Source organism: Ictidomys tridecemlineatus, chromosome 1 (assembly GCF_052094955.1).
Source record: "Ictidomys tridecemlineatus isolate mIctTri1 chromosome 1, mIctTri1.hap1, whole genome shotgun sequence".
Lineage (NCBI taxonomy): Eukaryota > Metazoa > Chordata > Mammalia > Rodentia > Sciuridae > Ictidomys > Ictidomys tridecemlineatus.
The window spans coordinates 89,665,222-89,683,327 of NC_135477.1; the positions used below are offsets into that span (position 1 = coordinate 89,665,222).

The 18,106-nt window shown below is 37.6% G+C and overlaps 1 protein-coding gene across 3 annotated transcripts in view; it reads right to left on the reverse strand.

The window, feature by feature from the left end:
* The window catches only part of Homer1 (homer scaffold protein 1), a 152,340-nt gene extending 136,604 nt beyond the window's left edge, over window positions 1-15,736 (reverse strand). The window contains exon 1 of one of the 3 annotated variants that reach the window (XR_005728638.2): window positions 14,385-15,736. Coding sequence is in view for 2 of the 3 variants with exons in the window: in XM_040273715.2 (XP_040129649.1) it covers window positions 14,385-14,389 (5 nt within the window). In the remaining variant the exon portion in view is untranslated. The remainder of the gene's footprint in view (window positions 1-14,384) is intronic. The other 2 variants (XM_040273715.2, XM_005328997.5) reach the window with 2 other exon arrangements.
* Window positions 15,737-18,106: the final 2,370 nt, after the last annotated feature.

Below are 18,106 nucleotides of genomic sequence, written 5' to 3' on the forward strand. Positions count from 1 at the left end.
TCTAACTACAGGATATTCCCATGTGACCATAAACATATCAACTTTCAATCTGTTGTCTCATCCTGCTTTAAACTTGCTTCTCTGTTCCTGGTTCCCTATCTCAGCTAATGGCTAACCAGACAATCTCCTTATTTCCTACCCGCTCTCCCCCATCTAAATAGTTCAGTGTCAACCCTATAAACATTACTATTTAAATCTGTTGAATCCAGACCCTAATCTATTTTAACTCAAGCCATTATTCTTGACTAAATTGCTACAATTAACCTATTTTGCAATTAATTCTTTTTAAATATAACTTTTTAGTTTTAGGTGGACACAATATCTTTATTTTATTTTTTATGTGGTGTTGAGGATGGAACCCAGTGCCTCATGCATACTAGGTAAACACTGTGCCACTGAGCCACAATCCCAGCCCTGAAATTAAATTTTGAGTGTCTCTAAGAGCCTAAGATATTTTGCAAATATACACCTACCCCTCCCTCAAGTCCAACACTTTCTCCATTTTGCAGTCTGTGCAGCTAATCTACAACACAAGAATGATAATAACTACCAGCCTAAAACTGTTCTATTGTTCAACTTTGAAGCAACAGCTTTTAAAGAGGGGTACAAGAAGTAGTTAGTTCTCTTCTTTCATTTCTATTTTTATGTTTTATCATATATAAATACAACTATACCTATGATTTATAAAAATATACAAAAATTATATGCATACACATAGATTATGTAATTTATAATATACTCATGAAGAAAGATGTTCAAAATCTTTTATGAATATGAGTACCATATCAAGACCACATGAACACAACTAATTCAGAGGAAAGTACAATCCTCTTAACATGACACAGTCATGATCTGGCCCTTAACTACTTTCTTAGTCACATCTTCCTTAACTACCTTAACTTTCCAATTAGTATATATTTTCTCTCTGCAGTATTACCTATGCCACCCCTCTGAAATGCTCTAACAACTTTCCCCACACATTTCCCTCTTCCCCAACTTTTGTTCTTCTTTTTAATTTTTTTTAGTTGTAGATGGACATTATTCTATTTATTCATTTTTATGTGGTGCGGAGGATCGAACCCAATGCCTCACATATGCTAGGCAAGTGTCCTACCACTGAGCCACAACCCCAGCCCAACTTTTGTTTGTTCTTTAAGGCCCAAAACAAGCACAGTGATTATATGAAATGCCCCTGACCTTCTAAAATAGTGGTGGGCTCTGCCTTCTCTGTGCTCCCAAACACAACGTACTTATCTTATTATAGCATTTAAATCAGTTAATTTCTTGTTTACATGTCTAACTACTCATCTTTGTATTGCCAGTATCTAGCATGACTCATGACACAAATTAAGTGCTTAATTTTTTTTTTTTTTTTTTTTGGTACCAGGGATTGAACTTAGGGGCACTTAAGCACTGAGCCACAACCCCAGCCTTGTTTTGTATTTGATTTAGAGACAGGATCTTACTGAGTTGCTTAGCACCTCTCCATTGCTGAGGCTGGCTCTGAACTCACAATCCTCTTGCCTCAGCCTCCCAAGCCTCTGGGATTACAGGCATGCACCATCATGCCTGGCCTAATTTTTTTGTTTTAAATACTCAAAAGGCTTGGTGTTAGAGGACAAACTGTAGCAACACCTTAGTTACCTAACACCACTGAAAGAAGTATATGCTTTATTTTGCTGAGGTTTGGGTTGATGGTCAATTTTAAGTTTTTATTTAAAATGTGCTTACATTATGCATTGAGTTTTCAGGTTGGTTACAAGGGAAAGATTTTTAGAAAGCAGACACTTTATCATCTACCAAATTCCAATCAATTAACCGTCAACATTGTCAAAACATTCTGAAAGATGTCTTATATAAATTCAAGAGCTAAGGGCTCAGTGATTCTGGTCAAACATGGCAAATTAATTGCACACATTTATCTTCCTTTTCTAAAATTCCATTAAAATGAAAGTAAAGGGAAAAAGAAGGTATAAACCCATGACACTAAAGAACAGAAAAATTGGCAACAGTGTATAAGCAATTTTAACAGAAGTTTCAAAGATGAAAAATAGGAGAAATAGTATCTGACTGGGCAAAACCAAGAAAACCACAAAGTGTGTACAAAGAAGAACTAAGTGAACAACTTGCTGGCCAGAATTTAGAGGCAAAGAAACTACAGAGGAGATGTGAGGTATGCTTCTGAAATTGGGGAGTAAATTCAAAATTTAAAATAACATTGAAATGAGAACCCATAGCAGCTCCAATAGTCATTCAACTACCTTTCTCAATAGCAAAAAAAAACAACAACAACAAACAAACAAACAAAAAAAAAACAAAACAGGAATGAGGTCCAAAATAAAAGCATTAAGAGAAAGACAGTGGAATGAATCTGATGTAACTTTTCTATATACATATAGAATATACCACAGTGAATCTCACCATCCACAAGACTGGGATCCTAATTAGAAAAAGATATATTCCATGCTTGTATAAACATTTCAAGATAGATTCTGTCATGTATAACTAAAAAGAATAAAAAAATACATACCTTCAGAACTTTTCTGATTCTAGCATTAAAAAAGAGAAAGAGGCTGTAAACAGAACCATGTTCTAAACTCCCCACTTCAAAATTCATTTTGAATTTACTCCCCAATTTCAGAAGCAGATATGCCTCCTATATATACACATATATACACGGAAAAATATACCTACCTTTCTCTTGGAATGGGAACAGGTGTCTACCTGTGAAGATGAAGAGTCTTTTCTAAAGAAACTGAACAGTCTCAGGGAGAAAACCTACAATTTCAGAGAATAGGCCTCACCATACACTTGGAGACCACCCATGAAAAGCCCAGTTCACTGTCTAATCCCCAATATGAAGGCTACCAGTGGCAGACCCCACTAATTCACAAAGAACTTTTAATCATCTTGTTAGTATCTCATTCTTATATACAGCTGAGGATCACCAGATAGACCAGGCAAGTTTCTAAATGAAATAAGAAACTAAATCAACAAAAAAGAACATGAAAGAATTTAAGAAATACAGTGTTTTTGAAGATTTGTTTTCTATGTCCTCAAATAAGATTGAAAAAGAGGACTTAGAAATTAAAAATTATGTAGAAATTAAAAATCCAATATTAGAGTTGGAAAATTAAGTCAGGGAAATTCTTTAAGAAAGCAAAATAAAAAGAAAGCAAAAAGGCAGACAAGACATAACAGAGGTCTAGCATCCAACCAATATGCAGTTCAAAAAGGACAGAGGAAAATTGAGTAAGAAAATATGTCTTGCCAGGCATGGTGACACACACCTGTAATCCTAGTGACTCATGAGGTAAGACAGAAGGATTACAAATTCAAAGCCAACCTCAGTAATTTAGTAAGGACCTAAGCAACTTGGGGAGACCCTGTCTCAAAATAAAATAAAAAGGGCTGAGGTTGTGGCTCAGTGGTACAGCACTTGCCCATCATGTGTGAGGCCTGGATTCAATCTCCTGTATTGCAAAAAACAATATCAAAAAGAGTGGATATATTGATATTTGAGTATTTGGAAAATATCCACAAGTACATGATGTGGTATGCCAGGGAGAATTCTAAAATGAGCTCCAAGATTACTATCACCAATAGGCATTTTCTGTATAATCCTCTCCTCTTGAGTGTGGGTAAAATCAGGTTTTTCTTCCCCTTAGTTCAAAGTTATATTTTTTGAAACTGGAAAGGAGGAGGGTACCCACAATGGAATGATACACAAATGTTTAGATCATGAATCAGCTGATTTTGAGTTAGCCAAAAGAAAGCTTATTCTAAGTAGTCTGGATCTATTCAGGTGAAAAGATGATGAATCAGAGGCTTCTATTGCTAGCCTTGAAGACATGGTCTCTGAAAGCTGCAAGTAAAAAAAAAAAAAAAGAATTCTACTGACAACCAATGCAGAGTGAAAGAGGATGCCCATCCATGGATAAGAAAGACTTTATTCCCAGCTGACACCTTGATTGTTGCTCTATGAGACTCCAAGAGGAAGATCCAGCTAACCAGTGCCAGAACTCCTGACCCACGGAAACTATGAGAAAGTAAATGGGTGTTGTTTTAAGCCACCAAAGTGTTGGCAATTTGCCGCACAACAAAAGCAAATATTTATGGCATGTGGACAAACAAGAAAATCAAAGTAAAACAAACAACTTAGAAGGAAATCATATTTTCTTCCAAAGCAAAAAATTTCAGAGTAAATGCAGTGCCAGATAGTTGAATAATAATAATAATAATAAAGATACATTTAGAAATACCATAAAGTAAAAGAAACTCTGAATTAGAAATGTGCACAGAGCACAGTGGTGCAGGCCTGCAATCCAAGCTACTCAGGAGGCTGAGGCAGGAGGATCACAAGTTTAAGGCCAGCCTGAGCAACTTGGCAAGACCCTGTCTCAAAAATAGGGAGATGGGGAAAGGGGCTGGGAATATAGTTCAGTGGTGTAGAGCTTATCTACATGAGCCAAGCCCTGATTCAATTCCCAGTACTTTAAGAAAAAAAAAAAAGTTAAGAAAAGATATGAGCATAACTGGTAATTGCTGCTACATACAATCAGGTCTAAGGAGAGAAATCAATTTCAAGTTATCCCGGATCTTTTAGCTTATAAAAACAGATATGCAGCAGCTAAATCAGGTGGTTTGCTTCCTAGTTTCAAAATTACACCTTTGTGTAACTTGAAAGGAGACAGACATAGAACCTTTAGGAATCAATAGAGCTTTTGAAAGGATAGGTTTCTCACATTTGTAAGCTGTATTTATCAAATGCCATCTCTCTTAAACATAGGGTCTCTAGACCAGAAGTATCAGCATCACTTGGGATTTGTCAGAGCAGCAAATATTTGGGCCCCAATCCTAGAACCACCATAGAATCAAAAACTCTAGGGGTAAAGGAAGTCCAGCAATCTGTTTTATTTTTAACAATCCCTCTAGGTGATTCTGATGCGGGTCCAAAACTGAGAACTATTGATATACTGTTAATTTCTGCCACCATCATACTATGCTCTGGTCTTCCCATTTCCACAAAGTTAAAATATTTTCAAACTTATTGCATCTGACCTGATCAATTGTTAGTTCATAGTAGCTTAAAAAAATGTTTTCTGGAATAAGGATAAGGTTTAGATGTGTTTCTTTGACCAGAGGGTTTTTAAAAATAATGCCTTCAGGCCACAGGTGTTCTCCTCACTTTGCTACAGTCCCTACTAACCCTTACCATCTTCTGCCTTACAATATCACACATTCTTTTCTCCCCCAGCCAATGACATTAGAGTTTGGGACCTCAGGGGAAAATAATTTCAAACTAACAATAAATTTAAATCAGGGAACAATATGATCAGATCTTCTCTTACAAATGAGAAAATCAAGCTAACTTCTAGTGACCTCATTATGATTCAGAAATTGTACCATATACTACATCTGTCCCTTCCACTTATGGGTCTCTACTTTTAATGCCTTAAGAAAAATGTTTCAAGATAACATCAAGCTTTCTTTTTCTGATTTGAGACTTTCAGAGAACTAAATCCTAACTACTCAAATATTCCAAAGATTCATGTGTCCAGTAACTACTAGGGCAGATAATAAGAGTTTGATAAAATTTACAATTTCAGAACAACTCTGGAAACTTTGTAACACAATAATGTAAAATCATTTTTAAGTATTTCAATGTACTCCAAATCCACTAAGCAGAGATTTAACTTCACTAAAATTAAAGTGGAGTTTTTTTTCACTATCTATAATAAAAACAACAGACATACATTTAAAGAACTCATCAAGATGCAAACTTATATTAAATGTGAATGTTTCTTTAAAGAACTGTGAAGAATTAGAAACCCCTCTCCAAATGAATGTTTCTTTGTGCGAGTATCCATTAAGATCCCCTGAACTAAGAGCCCTGAGGAGCTATAAGATTTTAGTATATGCTCTGCCATTTCACAACTACATAACCTCCCACAAGACACATTCTCCCTTCGAGGTAGGTCTCTTTCTCCATTAAAACGTGCAGATTATCATTAATATTCTGATAAGTGAAAACAGATATACTCCTCATATTTAAAATAAGAAACAATTTTTGCTGTGTAGGAACTGTTTAGCCAATCCTGAAAAGAACAATGAAATAAAATTTGAGATGAAGAAGCTAAAGCTGATACAAATACCTACGTATCCATATGTAGGAACAGTGGCTGATCCTGATAAATTTTTACTGTAAATATCAAAATTTTTAAAATACTTTAATCTTAAATCTCAAGATAAGTTCCAAAACTTAAATGTACTCATTTTAGAGAATCTAAAGCAGAAGGACTCAATACAGTTTCAATCTTTCCTCCCAGGAATAAACATGGAAGCACTTAAGTGAATCTCATTTGAATCTTTTTATACATATACAGGCATATTTTATCTAGTTGAAGTCATAAAGAATATATAATTTGGGCTGGAGTTGTAGCTCAGTGGTACAATGTGTGAGGCACTGGGTTGCCTACCATGTGTGAGGCACTGGGTTCGATTCTCAGCCCCACATAAAAATGAATTAAAATAAAGGTAATATGTCCATGTACAACTAAAAAAATAAAAAATTTATATATATTTTATCTCCTAGTTTCTAAATGACCATTGTACCATCTTTGAAAACATTCTTTAGACTAGCTTCCAACCATATGAATAGTTATAATATGCCTGTAGATAATAATGATTTTAGAATACACTAATATGTTGCAAAATAAAATTAAACAGCAATATTGTCATTAAAGTCTTACTATTTCCCCCACACTGATATCAAAATAGCATATATATATAACACTAATAAAATACTAAGAGAAAGCAGCAATGAAAACAGAGAACTAAAATGCTGAAGATTATCAGTTGAGTAGGGAAAAGAGCAGCCAACAAGACATAGAATTTTTTTCTTTTTCTTTTTTTTAAATGAACAGAATCTCAAGAAAGATGAATTTAAGGGTGACTTGAGGCTTTTCCATTCAGCTTAAGTTATACAGATCCTTGGCCACACAGAGTAAACAAGAGTAGGTGGAATCCTCATTTTGTAAATACCCTAAGAAATGGCAGTCATTAGGTGAAGCATATGAATTTTAATGCTAAAAGCTAAGAGACATATTCATTAACAACAGAGTATGATAGAAAACAACACAAAAAGGAAGCAAGGAAAAGGTAAAGAGATAGGCTAAGCATATTTAAATAATATAAAAAGTTTTAAAATAACTATCCCATGTAAGTTTGAGAATATATAGATCTATCTTCCATGAAGGAACACTGATAGAAATTTCTGAGTATTCTGAGATCTTTGACAATCAACTCCATTTAAGATAATTAAGATAATATCTTAGAGATCCTTATTAAGAGCTGAAAGGGAGAAACTGAAAGTAACTAGGGCAGAAAATTCTGAATCACAAAAGTTCCTTAGAGAATAACCTGACTTCTTGAAGATACTTAAATGAAACAAAAGGATGATAATACCTACTTAAGTAAGGCTGAGGCACACTGAAAGGTAAAGGTGAAATGATTCAACAATTTACCTAGAAAAATAACAGGTACATTCAATTTTATGACTAATTACTAGAAATCAGGATTTTCTATATACTAAAATTGGGCCCTAAATTTTTTCAGTTAATTGTTATTTCCTAACAGACTAATATATTAAGTACTGTGTACTAGTCTGTTAGGAAACAATGTCTAATGCCCATAAAAATGCTTATCAGAGCTGTGGCTCCTAACCCCCACTCCTGGGGCTGGAACTCAGAACCTCCCAGCACCCTTCCATTAAGACTTTACAAGTAAAGACAAATGATTGTGGAAAAACCCTTCTACTGGGGACAGGGAACATGAAAGACACTCTTCTACAGCCCTCTGGCCTATAAGGCATGTGAAAACGCGGATCCGAATATTCCAATAGACATGACTTGATAAACATGACTTTAAATGACCTAACAAACTAAAACTTGTTATCTGTGGTCTTCGGCAGTTTTTTGTGTTTAATTTCCTTCTAGCCCTTGTTAGGTAATATCACAAAGAGCTCTCAATCCTTAACTGTTCTTCCTTCAGGACTTGGTGCCAACTCTTTTCAAAAATAATGTGGAAGCTCTTCATGTTTTACAGAATATTAAAATATTTATAAAATAGGCTTTTTAAGCTAATATTAGGGATTAAGGTGACTTTTCAAAAGCTGGAGAAACTGCAAAGGTAAAATGTACTATAAAGATAAAATATTGATTGCTAATTTTCTGGATTTTACTAACAACTTTTAAATTTTTTGATACAAGGAAACAATGACGTTTTGCCTTCCTTTAGTAGTCTACCTTAAAAGGCAGGTAAGTGTAAATAAAATTTGGATATAAACTATGTCAAAATTTAGTTCTAGGGCTGGGATTGTGGCTCAGCAGTAGATCATTCACCTAGCACTTTCGAGGCTCTGGGTTCGATCCTCAGTACCACATAAAAATAAATAAATAAATAAAGATATTGTGTTCCTAACAGACTAATACATTACGTATTATGTACTAGTCTGTTAGGAAATAATAATACAACAGAAAAATAAATATTTAAAAAAATTTAGTTCTACATGTTTTAAATTATTTTAACTACGTAAGAGTCATATTAGCTTCACCATCCATTATTGAGGAAAAAAACTCATTAGGAATTACTTTTATTTTTCCATTACAAGGAAACTAAAAAGAGTCACTAAAAAGATTCCCTATAAAATTAATTCTAAATTAAACTTACCAAAAAAGTGAAGAAATTTTTGGAAACTTTAAAAAATAAAATAGAAAGTAAAATCCAAGTAGAGGAAAAGGCAAATTATAAAAAAGATGAGTCATTTACTTTATCCTCCCCCCGACAAAAAAAAAAAAAAAATTGCTTTAAAACCAAGCAGCTTTGATTCTTAGCAGTTTCAACTTTTTTTTCTTTCTCATACCTTTTATTAAGGAACAAAGCAATGACTTATGTGTCAGACTTACATCAGACAGGAAAGGGAATATTAAGGAAGTATTAAATACTAAAATTAAAAACACAGCTGGGAACCGTGGAACATGGTGTAAACCTCAGTTGCTTAGGAGGCTGAGGCAGGAGGATGGAAAACTCAAGGCCAGCCTCAGCAATTCTGTAAGACCCTGTCTCAAAAAAAAGGGGGCTGGGGATGTGGCTCACTGGTTAAGCACCCCTGCATTCAATCTCTGGTTAAAATAAAATAAAATAAAGAACAAGTTCATGGATAAATCTGTCTTTTAACAAGAGTGATCATAGAATGCCTAATTTTATACTATCTAAAAAGGTATGCTATAAAATTTCAGTTTTGCCTAAAATTAAGATCTAAACATTTGATTTAATTCACACATTGAAGACCACTGAACAATCGTTTTTGAAAAGCTTTTGAAGTTTTACCTACTCCTGCAATACCATTCAGTAAGATTTGAAAATTGTAGCTCAATTCGTGGTGAGATATCTATATAAATGGCCAAGTGCAGTGGTGAACACTATTAATCCCAGAGACTCGGGAGGCTGAGGCAGGAGGGTTGCAATCTCAAGCCAGCCTCAGCAACTTAATGAGACCCTCTCTCAAAGTTAAAAAAATAAATAAAAAGGGCTGAGGATGCAGCTCAGTGATAAAAACTCCGGAGTTCAACTCTGAATATGAAAAAAAAAATCTATTTAAATATTCTTTATTGTACATTTATTCTTTTGATGAAGATATTTAATGAACTTTAAAACTCATAATGCCTCAAAATTATAAGTCTTTGTGGTCTCTAGGAAAAACTTGCTCATTTCACAAAGAATTTCAGAAACTGCAAGAATTTCTACTGTATTAGCCACAGGTCTCACAAGTATTACAAAAAAGCAACACAAACAAAATATTGCATATTTCATTCAACTAGACAGTTCCTAATTAGTAAAGATATACTAAAACTATTTAAAATGGTCATTTAAAAATTACATTTGAATAAAATTTATATTGTAAAAAATTGTATCAGAAAATATTAAATATTTGGACTCATTTCCCTACTCTTCTGACCTGTTAATTAGATTAATCTTAAATAACAAATCAATTTAGTAACTAAAAGTAAATACTTAATTTTAAGCCCTTTGACTAAATACCAATGGACTGGGGGAGGAAAAAAAAATCACAGGCCTGTAGGGAGAATGTACATTTTGAGATGTTACCATCTTTTTTATTTGAGCCATTCAATCACTTCAAACCATAAATTATGTATAAAGACAATTTCTTTCATCAATCCCTTAATTCTCAAATTCACTATTTCATGACCACCTGAAAGTACCTCTGAAAGGAAGATACCATGCTGTTTCCAACGTTTTTACCATTGTAGCTGAAATATCCTAATTCTAAAGTAGACCCTCTCAGCCAGGTACACATCTCTCAATCATCATTTCTTTCCTCTCCATTTTGAAACTTTCCAGAGCTTTCTAATCATTTTCTCTACCTAGTCAGAGTTCATTGTTCTAGCTTGGTGTTTTACAGGACAACATACAATATCAAATTTTAAATGATTTTTAAAACTTTACCTATACTACTTCCCTGATCTTTCATGTTACCACTTTGCTTAAAACCCAATATTGGTTCCACCACTAAGAGCAATGTTTTTCAATCTGCCAGTTGTTAAATCAATTTCATGGATCCTGCCATTTCTTCTTAAAAATGAAATTGAATGGAATAGAATAGAAACTACCAGAGCCAATCACACAAAGTAGGGGTATTATTTTCTGCCATTTTATTAATTATGTGTGAACATATTAGGTCACAATGTTTAAAAAAAAATGCATGTTACCAATGGTTTATTCCTTAAGGAAGCCTGAAATATACCAGCCAGCACAACCCAGTCTTTCATTCAGTCTACAAGGCCAACTTGGTCCCTGCATAAGGCTCTAAATCTCTCTTACCAAGGTAAGCCAAGCAAATGAAGGAAGGCCCATGCCAAGTTTTTTGCAATTGCTCTTCTTGGTGACGTCACAGTTCTGCCTTGAATGCCCTTTCATTTGTCCACAAGGCCCACCTGTTATTCACCTTTCATTATGTAATATCGCCTATTCCACAAAACCTTTTTATCCTTCTGCAGCATTTAATAACCCTCATACACATTTTGTGCCTCTATAATGCCTAAGATTATAGCTTCCTCAACATTCCACTGTACTTTATTTTAAACTTACTTTCTTCCCAGTTTTGAAAGTATAAACTGCTTGAGGGAAGGAGCACATTTTACTAGTCTCAGTTGAGTGACTGAGCTCAGCACTTGCCTCATATAATACTTGTTGAAAGATGGCAAAATGAACAAATAAAGAATTAAGGACTGGTATTTTAACTGTTTTGTTTTTAAGATTGACAGGATGGTTGCCTTTGTAACAAAGCTTACTCATCCTGCAAAGGTGGATCAAGATTTCGGCATTTTTGCTACAACCCCCAAGATCAGAACCTCTGATCAGGCAGGCAAGTTAAGCAAATGGTGTCAGTTTCCTGTCTTTTTACAAAGACAAGACTCAGTTCTTCGCAAAGTAGCAGCACCACTTCCATACTGCAGAAAGTTATGTGGAGATGGGGGAAAGGAGAGACTCAAGGTTGGGATAGGCAGGTGAAACTTTAAAAAAAAAAAAAAATTAAACTTCATTAGAAAGGGAGAACCCTATTTAATACAACTAGCTCTTATGGTGGGGGACTAACAAGGCTAACAGGGGGAATAATACTAGGTTGCCAATATGAGCTAAGTAAAAACAAAAGGTAGCATGAAATAACTGGCTGAAGTTATTTGATTTCTATTGCCTACTCTAATAGTTCTGAAATAGCTACTGACTCACCACTCTCATTATGAGATATGACTTGGGTTGGTAGAGAGGGGGTGTCAAACCTAATAAGGGCTCTCTCTCAGAGACTTTTAAGCTTTTCATGGACCTTTCTTTCATACATAAATGTCTTTATTGGGGGAAGTCTGATGCACATATTTTACTTCAACTGTCTTCACTGCAATTAAAAAGTTTACTCAACATCCAAGATACTTTGACAGACTCTGCCAACTGTCCGTTTCAGCTGTTCTTTGCCTTTTCCACATAGTTCACAAATGATTACAGGAGTCTTAATGTTTTTCTGCCTAAATTAATCACTCATTAAAAATAATTTCTTTGCTTAGATTTTGCTCCTACTTATAACTGTATAGGCAAAGAAATCATATTTTAACCTAACATTAATCACAAATATATTTGTAATATGTCAAATTCTTCATTCACAATATTAAACTGTCTGAGTATGGTAATTTAGATTGTCCAGGTAAAACTTAAAGGCCATTTAAACCTGTTTCCTTTTAAGTAGGTCCAGGTGACTTTTTTATTCCACAAACATTTGTTAGGTATATGAACCTAAAAAGTGTAGAAACTTCTGCAAATGCCTTTGCTGTATATGCTGTCCTCTTCTATTTCCACCTCTTTCAACAACTCAAATAAAACAAGTCACTTTTAAATGAGAAAGGGTTATATTTCCAAATATAGTTTGGAAAAATGATGCCACAAATGCTCACTCCTTTTTAACAGCACCTTTAAAATTTTACTTTAAACAGGGCAAGCTTGTTTATAAACAAATTTAATCATGCTAGTGTCAAATACGGGTTTACTATCATATTTTAAAACCTAGTCCCCTTAGTATAGTTCGTTCCTTGCTTTCTTTAGTAAAACAATGGTCCTTTAAAGGTTGTGGAAAATTGCTTTTCTCCCATGATACTACCACTCTACAATCTGGAGAGTGCAGCCTTCCACATGAAAAACTGCTGCTTGATTTTATGTGTGTGTGGACAAGCATGCTCACACTCCACCACGTTTTAAACAGAGGATCTGCAGAAGCTCAAGGGAAGCCATATTTCAAAGGCTGTGAATACTAGCATTTTTCAGTATTTTCTCTCATTTAAAATGGGTGCAATTCAGCCAAACACTTTTCAAATGCCATTATTTCCCAATTTAAGTGCTTAGGCAGATTGGAGGGGAGAAAATTTCTCCATCTCAGTGGTACATTTCAAGAAACCACTAGTGATCATTAAAATGGGAGGAGGAATAAAATGATTCATTTTTACAGGGTGGAAAAATCTTTAAAAGTCACCTATCTCCTTCCCTTTACAGATAAGAGAACAGTCCATACCGGTGAGGTAATTTGCCTTAGGTCAATAAAGCACTAAGAACAGCACTAAAAATAGAATAAGGTTTTTAAATTACTCTTAGTAGTACCCCTAAATTATGCAAGATATATTCTCATAATTTATAATTTAAGTCTTAAAAATAATTATCACCTTCTCATTAATTCCTGAGGAAGAACTCTTACAACATGTTCTAAATTTTTAAAGTTGTTTGGGTTTAATAAACTTCAGATTCTAACTCCCATAAAAAGGTACTACTGAATTACTCCAAATTCGTGTGTGTGCACACCTCTACATCATCAAAACGAATCTGAGTCCATTTCAAACCTTGTCTCTCAACTACACTTTAGATATGTTTGTTCAACCACAAAAATGAAAATTCTGGAAGTTCTTCTTTAACAGAAAGCACTGGCAATCTCAAAGACATGAGTGGGTCATTACTGCAATAATATACTATGGGCTTCCAGCCTAAATTGGGTAGTCACTAGCATTTTATGAAGCTACAGTGTGAGAAGCTAAAAGTTTTGAGAAGTGTACTCTTGTCTGGCTTTAGGTAGGAAAGACAGTGTAGAGCTGATATTGTTAACACAAACTGAAGGTCTCAACTTAAAAGCGAAAAAGTGCCTTTCACTAAAAGCTTTTCCTGTTCCAGCTCAGATCTACCCAGTGGACTCGCACTGTGGAGACCGCATCAGTGAGACTTTCAGATTTTCGTTTCAATGCCCAATAAATCAACTATACATTTTAGCTTTGGAGATTCAAGGACAAAACAGAGGGCACTGTGAGGGCAACAATTTACACTGGATCACTTTCAAGGACTGTAGTCCAACCATTCGTTACAATCGTTCCTTTGTGTAACCGATTATTGCCAAAGTACTGAAAAGAATGGCAGTACATCTCCTTGAAAGATAACCGTCAACAAAACCCAAGATGACATGATTTTGGTAACGAACTGATGCAGCAGTTTGATCAATGAAGCGGTTATTTGACAGAATATATTGTTTGTAATTATAATCTTATTAGGAATATTTAAGTTACAAATGTGCATGTTCCTTAATTCTGACCTCTGGTGCTACGCTATAAAAATACAAAAATAACTTGTTAAAAGGTTACCACACCTCTATTTTAAAGTAGGACTAGCTTAGCAAAAGGGCAGATTTGCTTGAAAACAACAAACAAAACAGTCACCACCACCGCTCAATAACACACATACATAAATAGATTCCAAACTGTGATAAGCACAAAAATCCTTACCCCATTTTGCCCAATGAAAACTTGTTCTGAAGTTTCTGCTCTTATGCTACGGAATAACTTCCAAAGGAATTTCTCCGTCTGCTATTTCGCAGTTGCTTTCCACCTCCCCCCCGAGATTCTTTTCCGGAGGTATTTCAATGATGTCGATAATTCAATTAGTTCTCTTAGGTAAAATGATTTCTCTCGTCAATACCAAAACGTTCAAACAGAGGTGGCATTTGCTTATTAAGAGTTAAAATGCTGCGTGGAGGAGATCGCGGTCAACTCTATTCCACAAAATGAGTGTACATGTAGGAAAACGCAGAAACCAGCTTCACCGAGTCCTATAAAAAATGAGTTCGCTGGTCATTTCGCTCATGTCCTCCACGACACTCAGGGAGAACCTGGTAACTCGGCCTTTTCGGTGCTAAGGCTGTGGGTTCAAATTTCTCCACCACACCAGGTCCCTGGGGGTGTACTGTGCAACCCAACGCGACGTGCACTTTAATAAAAAATCCTAAAAGCAGTAATGCCACTGCTTCCCTGCGCTCACATTAGAAAAAACTATATAGAAAAATCTCCTGGAAGTGCAAACCCAGCAGCTCGCGACGTGCACGGCACTCCACATTGGAATCTGTCTTTTTAATTTTCCCCTCCTAAGATTCGGAGCAGAAAGGAGGTGGTGAGGAGGAAGAGAAGGCTGGGCAGGATCGATTCATTCTCCCGAGGAGAATAAACGGAGCCATTTCCAGGCAGGCAGCAGGCTGGGGGCGCAGCGCACGCCGGGGAGCAGGGGGAGGGGGCCCGATCCCACCTCCCTCAGCCCCTTCCCGCCCCCCGCCGCCGAGCACAATGGAGCCCGGCTCGCGCCCGGCTCTTCATTCGAGGCTGCCCCCTCTTCGCTCTTCTCTTCTGGGCACAGCGGGTCTGGAGCTCCCGTCGGTGGGGAATGAATGAATCAGAGAGCCAAGCTCCACGCTTTCCCCCGGCACCCGGCCCCCAGCTCCCGGGCGGTCGAGAGGCGGCGGTGGAGGGGCTGAAGAGTCGACGGGCACCCGCCCCAGCTGAGGCGGGACGCTAACGCCGCGTTGAGGGCTGAGGAACGGGGCTCGAAGCTGTGGGAGAGCCGCCACTCCAGCGCCCCCACCTCTGCTCGTCTCACGCTCCGCGCCGCCGCCACGCGCCGCCTCACATTCCCCGGGCCCCGCCGCTGTCTCTTCACACTTCCATCACCGCCCGCCTCCACCGGGCTCCGGCTCCCGCTGGGCAGAGCGGTGCCAGCCTCGGCGGCCTGAAGCCACCGCTGCCTCCGCCTCCACCGGCCCAAGTGCAGAACGGAGGGCGCAGCTTCCCCGATCAGCGCCGCCGGCGTGAGGCGAGCGCGGCAGCACAGCGGGCTGCGGGGGGCGGGGGGCGGAGGACGGAGAGGGGGCGGGGAGAACGAGGGGCGAGCTCGGTCCCTCCTCCTGCTCGCGGGAGGGGCGGGAGAGGCCGCCGCGGCGGAGGGGTGAGCGCGGACCCGTCCCGAGGGCCGCCGGGCCCTCAGGGAAGCGGGAGACAGCAGAATCACGAGGCGGCGGGGAAGGCTGGTGGTCAGGGACCGAGCTGGCCCTCGTGGGGAGCTTGGCCAGCCGTCAGGTCCGTCAGTCCGTCCTTCCTTCCTTCCCCCCTCCCCTAGTGGCCCGCGGCGGGCGGGCCTTGGGCTCTGCTCCTCCGCTGTTTCCTGGCCCGGCTCCCTGCCGCCAGAGCCTCCTCCGCGCCCCACACCAGGTGCTCGCGCTGTGTCTCCATCCTCCCTGCAGGAGGACCTTTAAATAGCAACGTCAGCGCGCTCTTCTCCGCACACACGTCACCCGCCGCTCACGTCACCGGGGTGCGGGGGATGATGTCACGCGGCCGGAAGTACTGCTAAATTAGGGAAGGAGCAGGAGGAGGAGGATTCGGCGAGCTCCTCTGTGCCCACCTGCTCTCGCTTCTCCTTAAAGGCCAAAGCACAGGAGACAACCCAAGAAGAGCTCGAAGAAGGAAACGGCGGGAGGAGATTTCCTTGCAATAAATGTGCCAAACGCAAGTGAATCATTCATAACAACAGTGCAGAAGTGTCAACCGGGTAATATCCTATCTCCCACTCCCACCTCTGTTGCTGCAGCATTCCCGGGCTTCTCTTGTCCCAACCAGCAGGGGAATGTGGGAGGAAGAGCCTGATCGCTAGTGATTGATACTCTGCCAAGAGTGTTGGGGGAAAATCACCTAAATTTTCCAAAGAGGTTTTGAGTATCATTCTGGACGTAGTCAACTTTTAACCGCACCACCTCCCCTTAGTGGTTACCTAAATTATGGAAAGAGTGGAGCCATGAACAAACATTATAATGTTATAAAGGATAATAATTAGAGGAGAGGAAGGACATCACATTGTTTAAATGTTTTTATTTGCAGAAAGCAGTGGTTTGGCATGGAATAATTAATCAAATTTATTCAAATGAAACAGTTCACTCAGATAATTACCCTCATATACACTGCAAATGCCAGTGAACCCTCTTAGTTGCTCTTTATTAAGAATAAGCATTCAATACCAAATCCTTTTTATTAACACACACTTACATTGTTTTTGTCTTTCTTAGTAAAATACATTAGTATAATATCTCAAGTATGTTGTTTTTCATTTCCTATATGGTAAGAATGAATAGCCATTTAGATTTACAGCTACATGGGAGTGTATAAAATAATCACATTATGAGTGCCTTTCAAATAGTAAATTGCCGTAAATTTTTAAACAACTTCATTGTTTTAAGGCAGCTTATTGTTAGATTCAAATAATGACCACTGATTTTATTTGATTAAATTTGATAATCATGACTCAGAAATAGAATTACTACATACTACCAAATTCCATTACTGTTTCAGGGTTAGTCTGTAAATTCATTGGCCATGTTTTGTAAACCCAAATCTGGACACACCATTTGACATTAAATAAAATATTCAAAATCTGAAGTGATCTGGAATATCCAGGACGCAAGATTACCAAACTATGATAGTTAGGAGAGTTAAAAATTAATATCAATGCAATACAAAAAAATAAAAGCCAAAACTATAGAATATGTATACTGTGTGGTTTCTTTAAAAATTTTTTTTTTAATGTTAAGTAACTCACATGATTCCTAATTAAGGAACCTTGGTTTTCAGCTTTCTGCATTTACATTTTCTTGCTCAAGTTAGAAGCCCGAGATTAAAGGACAGCAACAAAAAGTTAGGGCCAATCTGCTACTGATTCAAACATCCTGGTTATCTTTACATAAAATCATGATCTTCCTCAAAGTTTAAAATAGTAAAGGTAGTGAGTTTTTTTAAGGGTTATAATGAAAGGTTAATGAAAAGCAATCCCTGCTTGTCAATTTGTCTAATATATGTTGTTATCATACTAATGGAAACTTATACTAGTATATTTCAGACAAATGGAGTTTCTTATGTATAAAATAACAAAACTTCCATTCTTCAAATAGTGTCATTCCTGGACCGCTGCAAGTTAAAATGCAAATTGTGTTATTACTTTACAAAAATTATAAACTACTGTAATCAGCAGTTTGGGAGGCTGGGACAGGAGGATGGCAAGTTCAAAGCCAGCCTTAGCAAAAAATGAGCCACTAAGCAATTCAGTGAGACCCTGTCTCTAAATAAAATACAAAATAGGGCTGGGGATGTGGCTCAGTGGTCTAGTACCTCTACGTTCAATTACTGGTACCAAA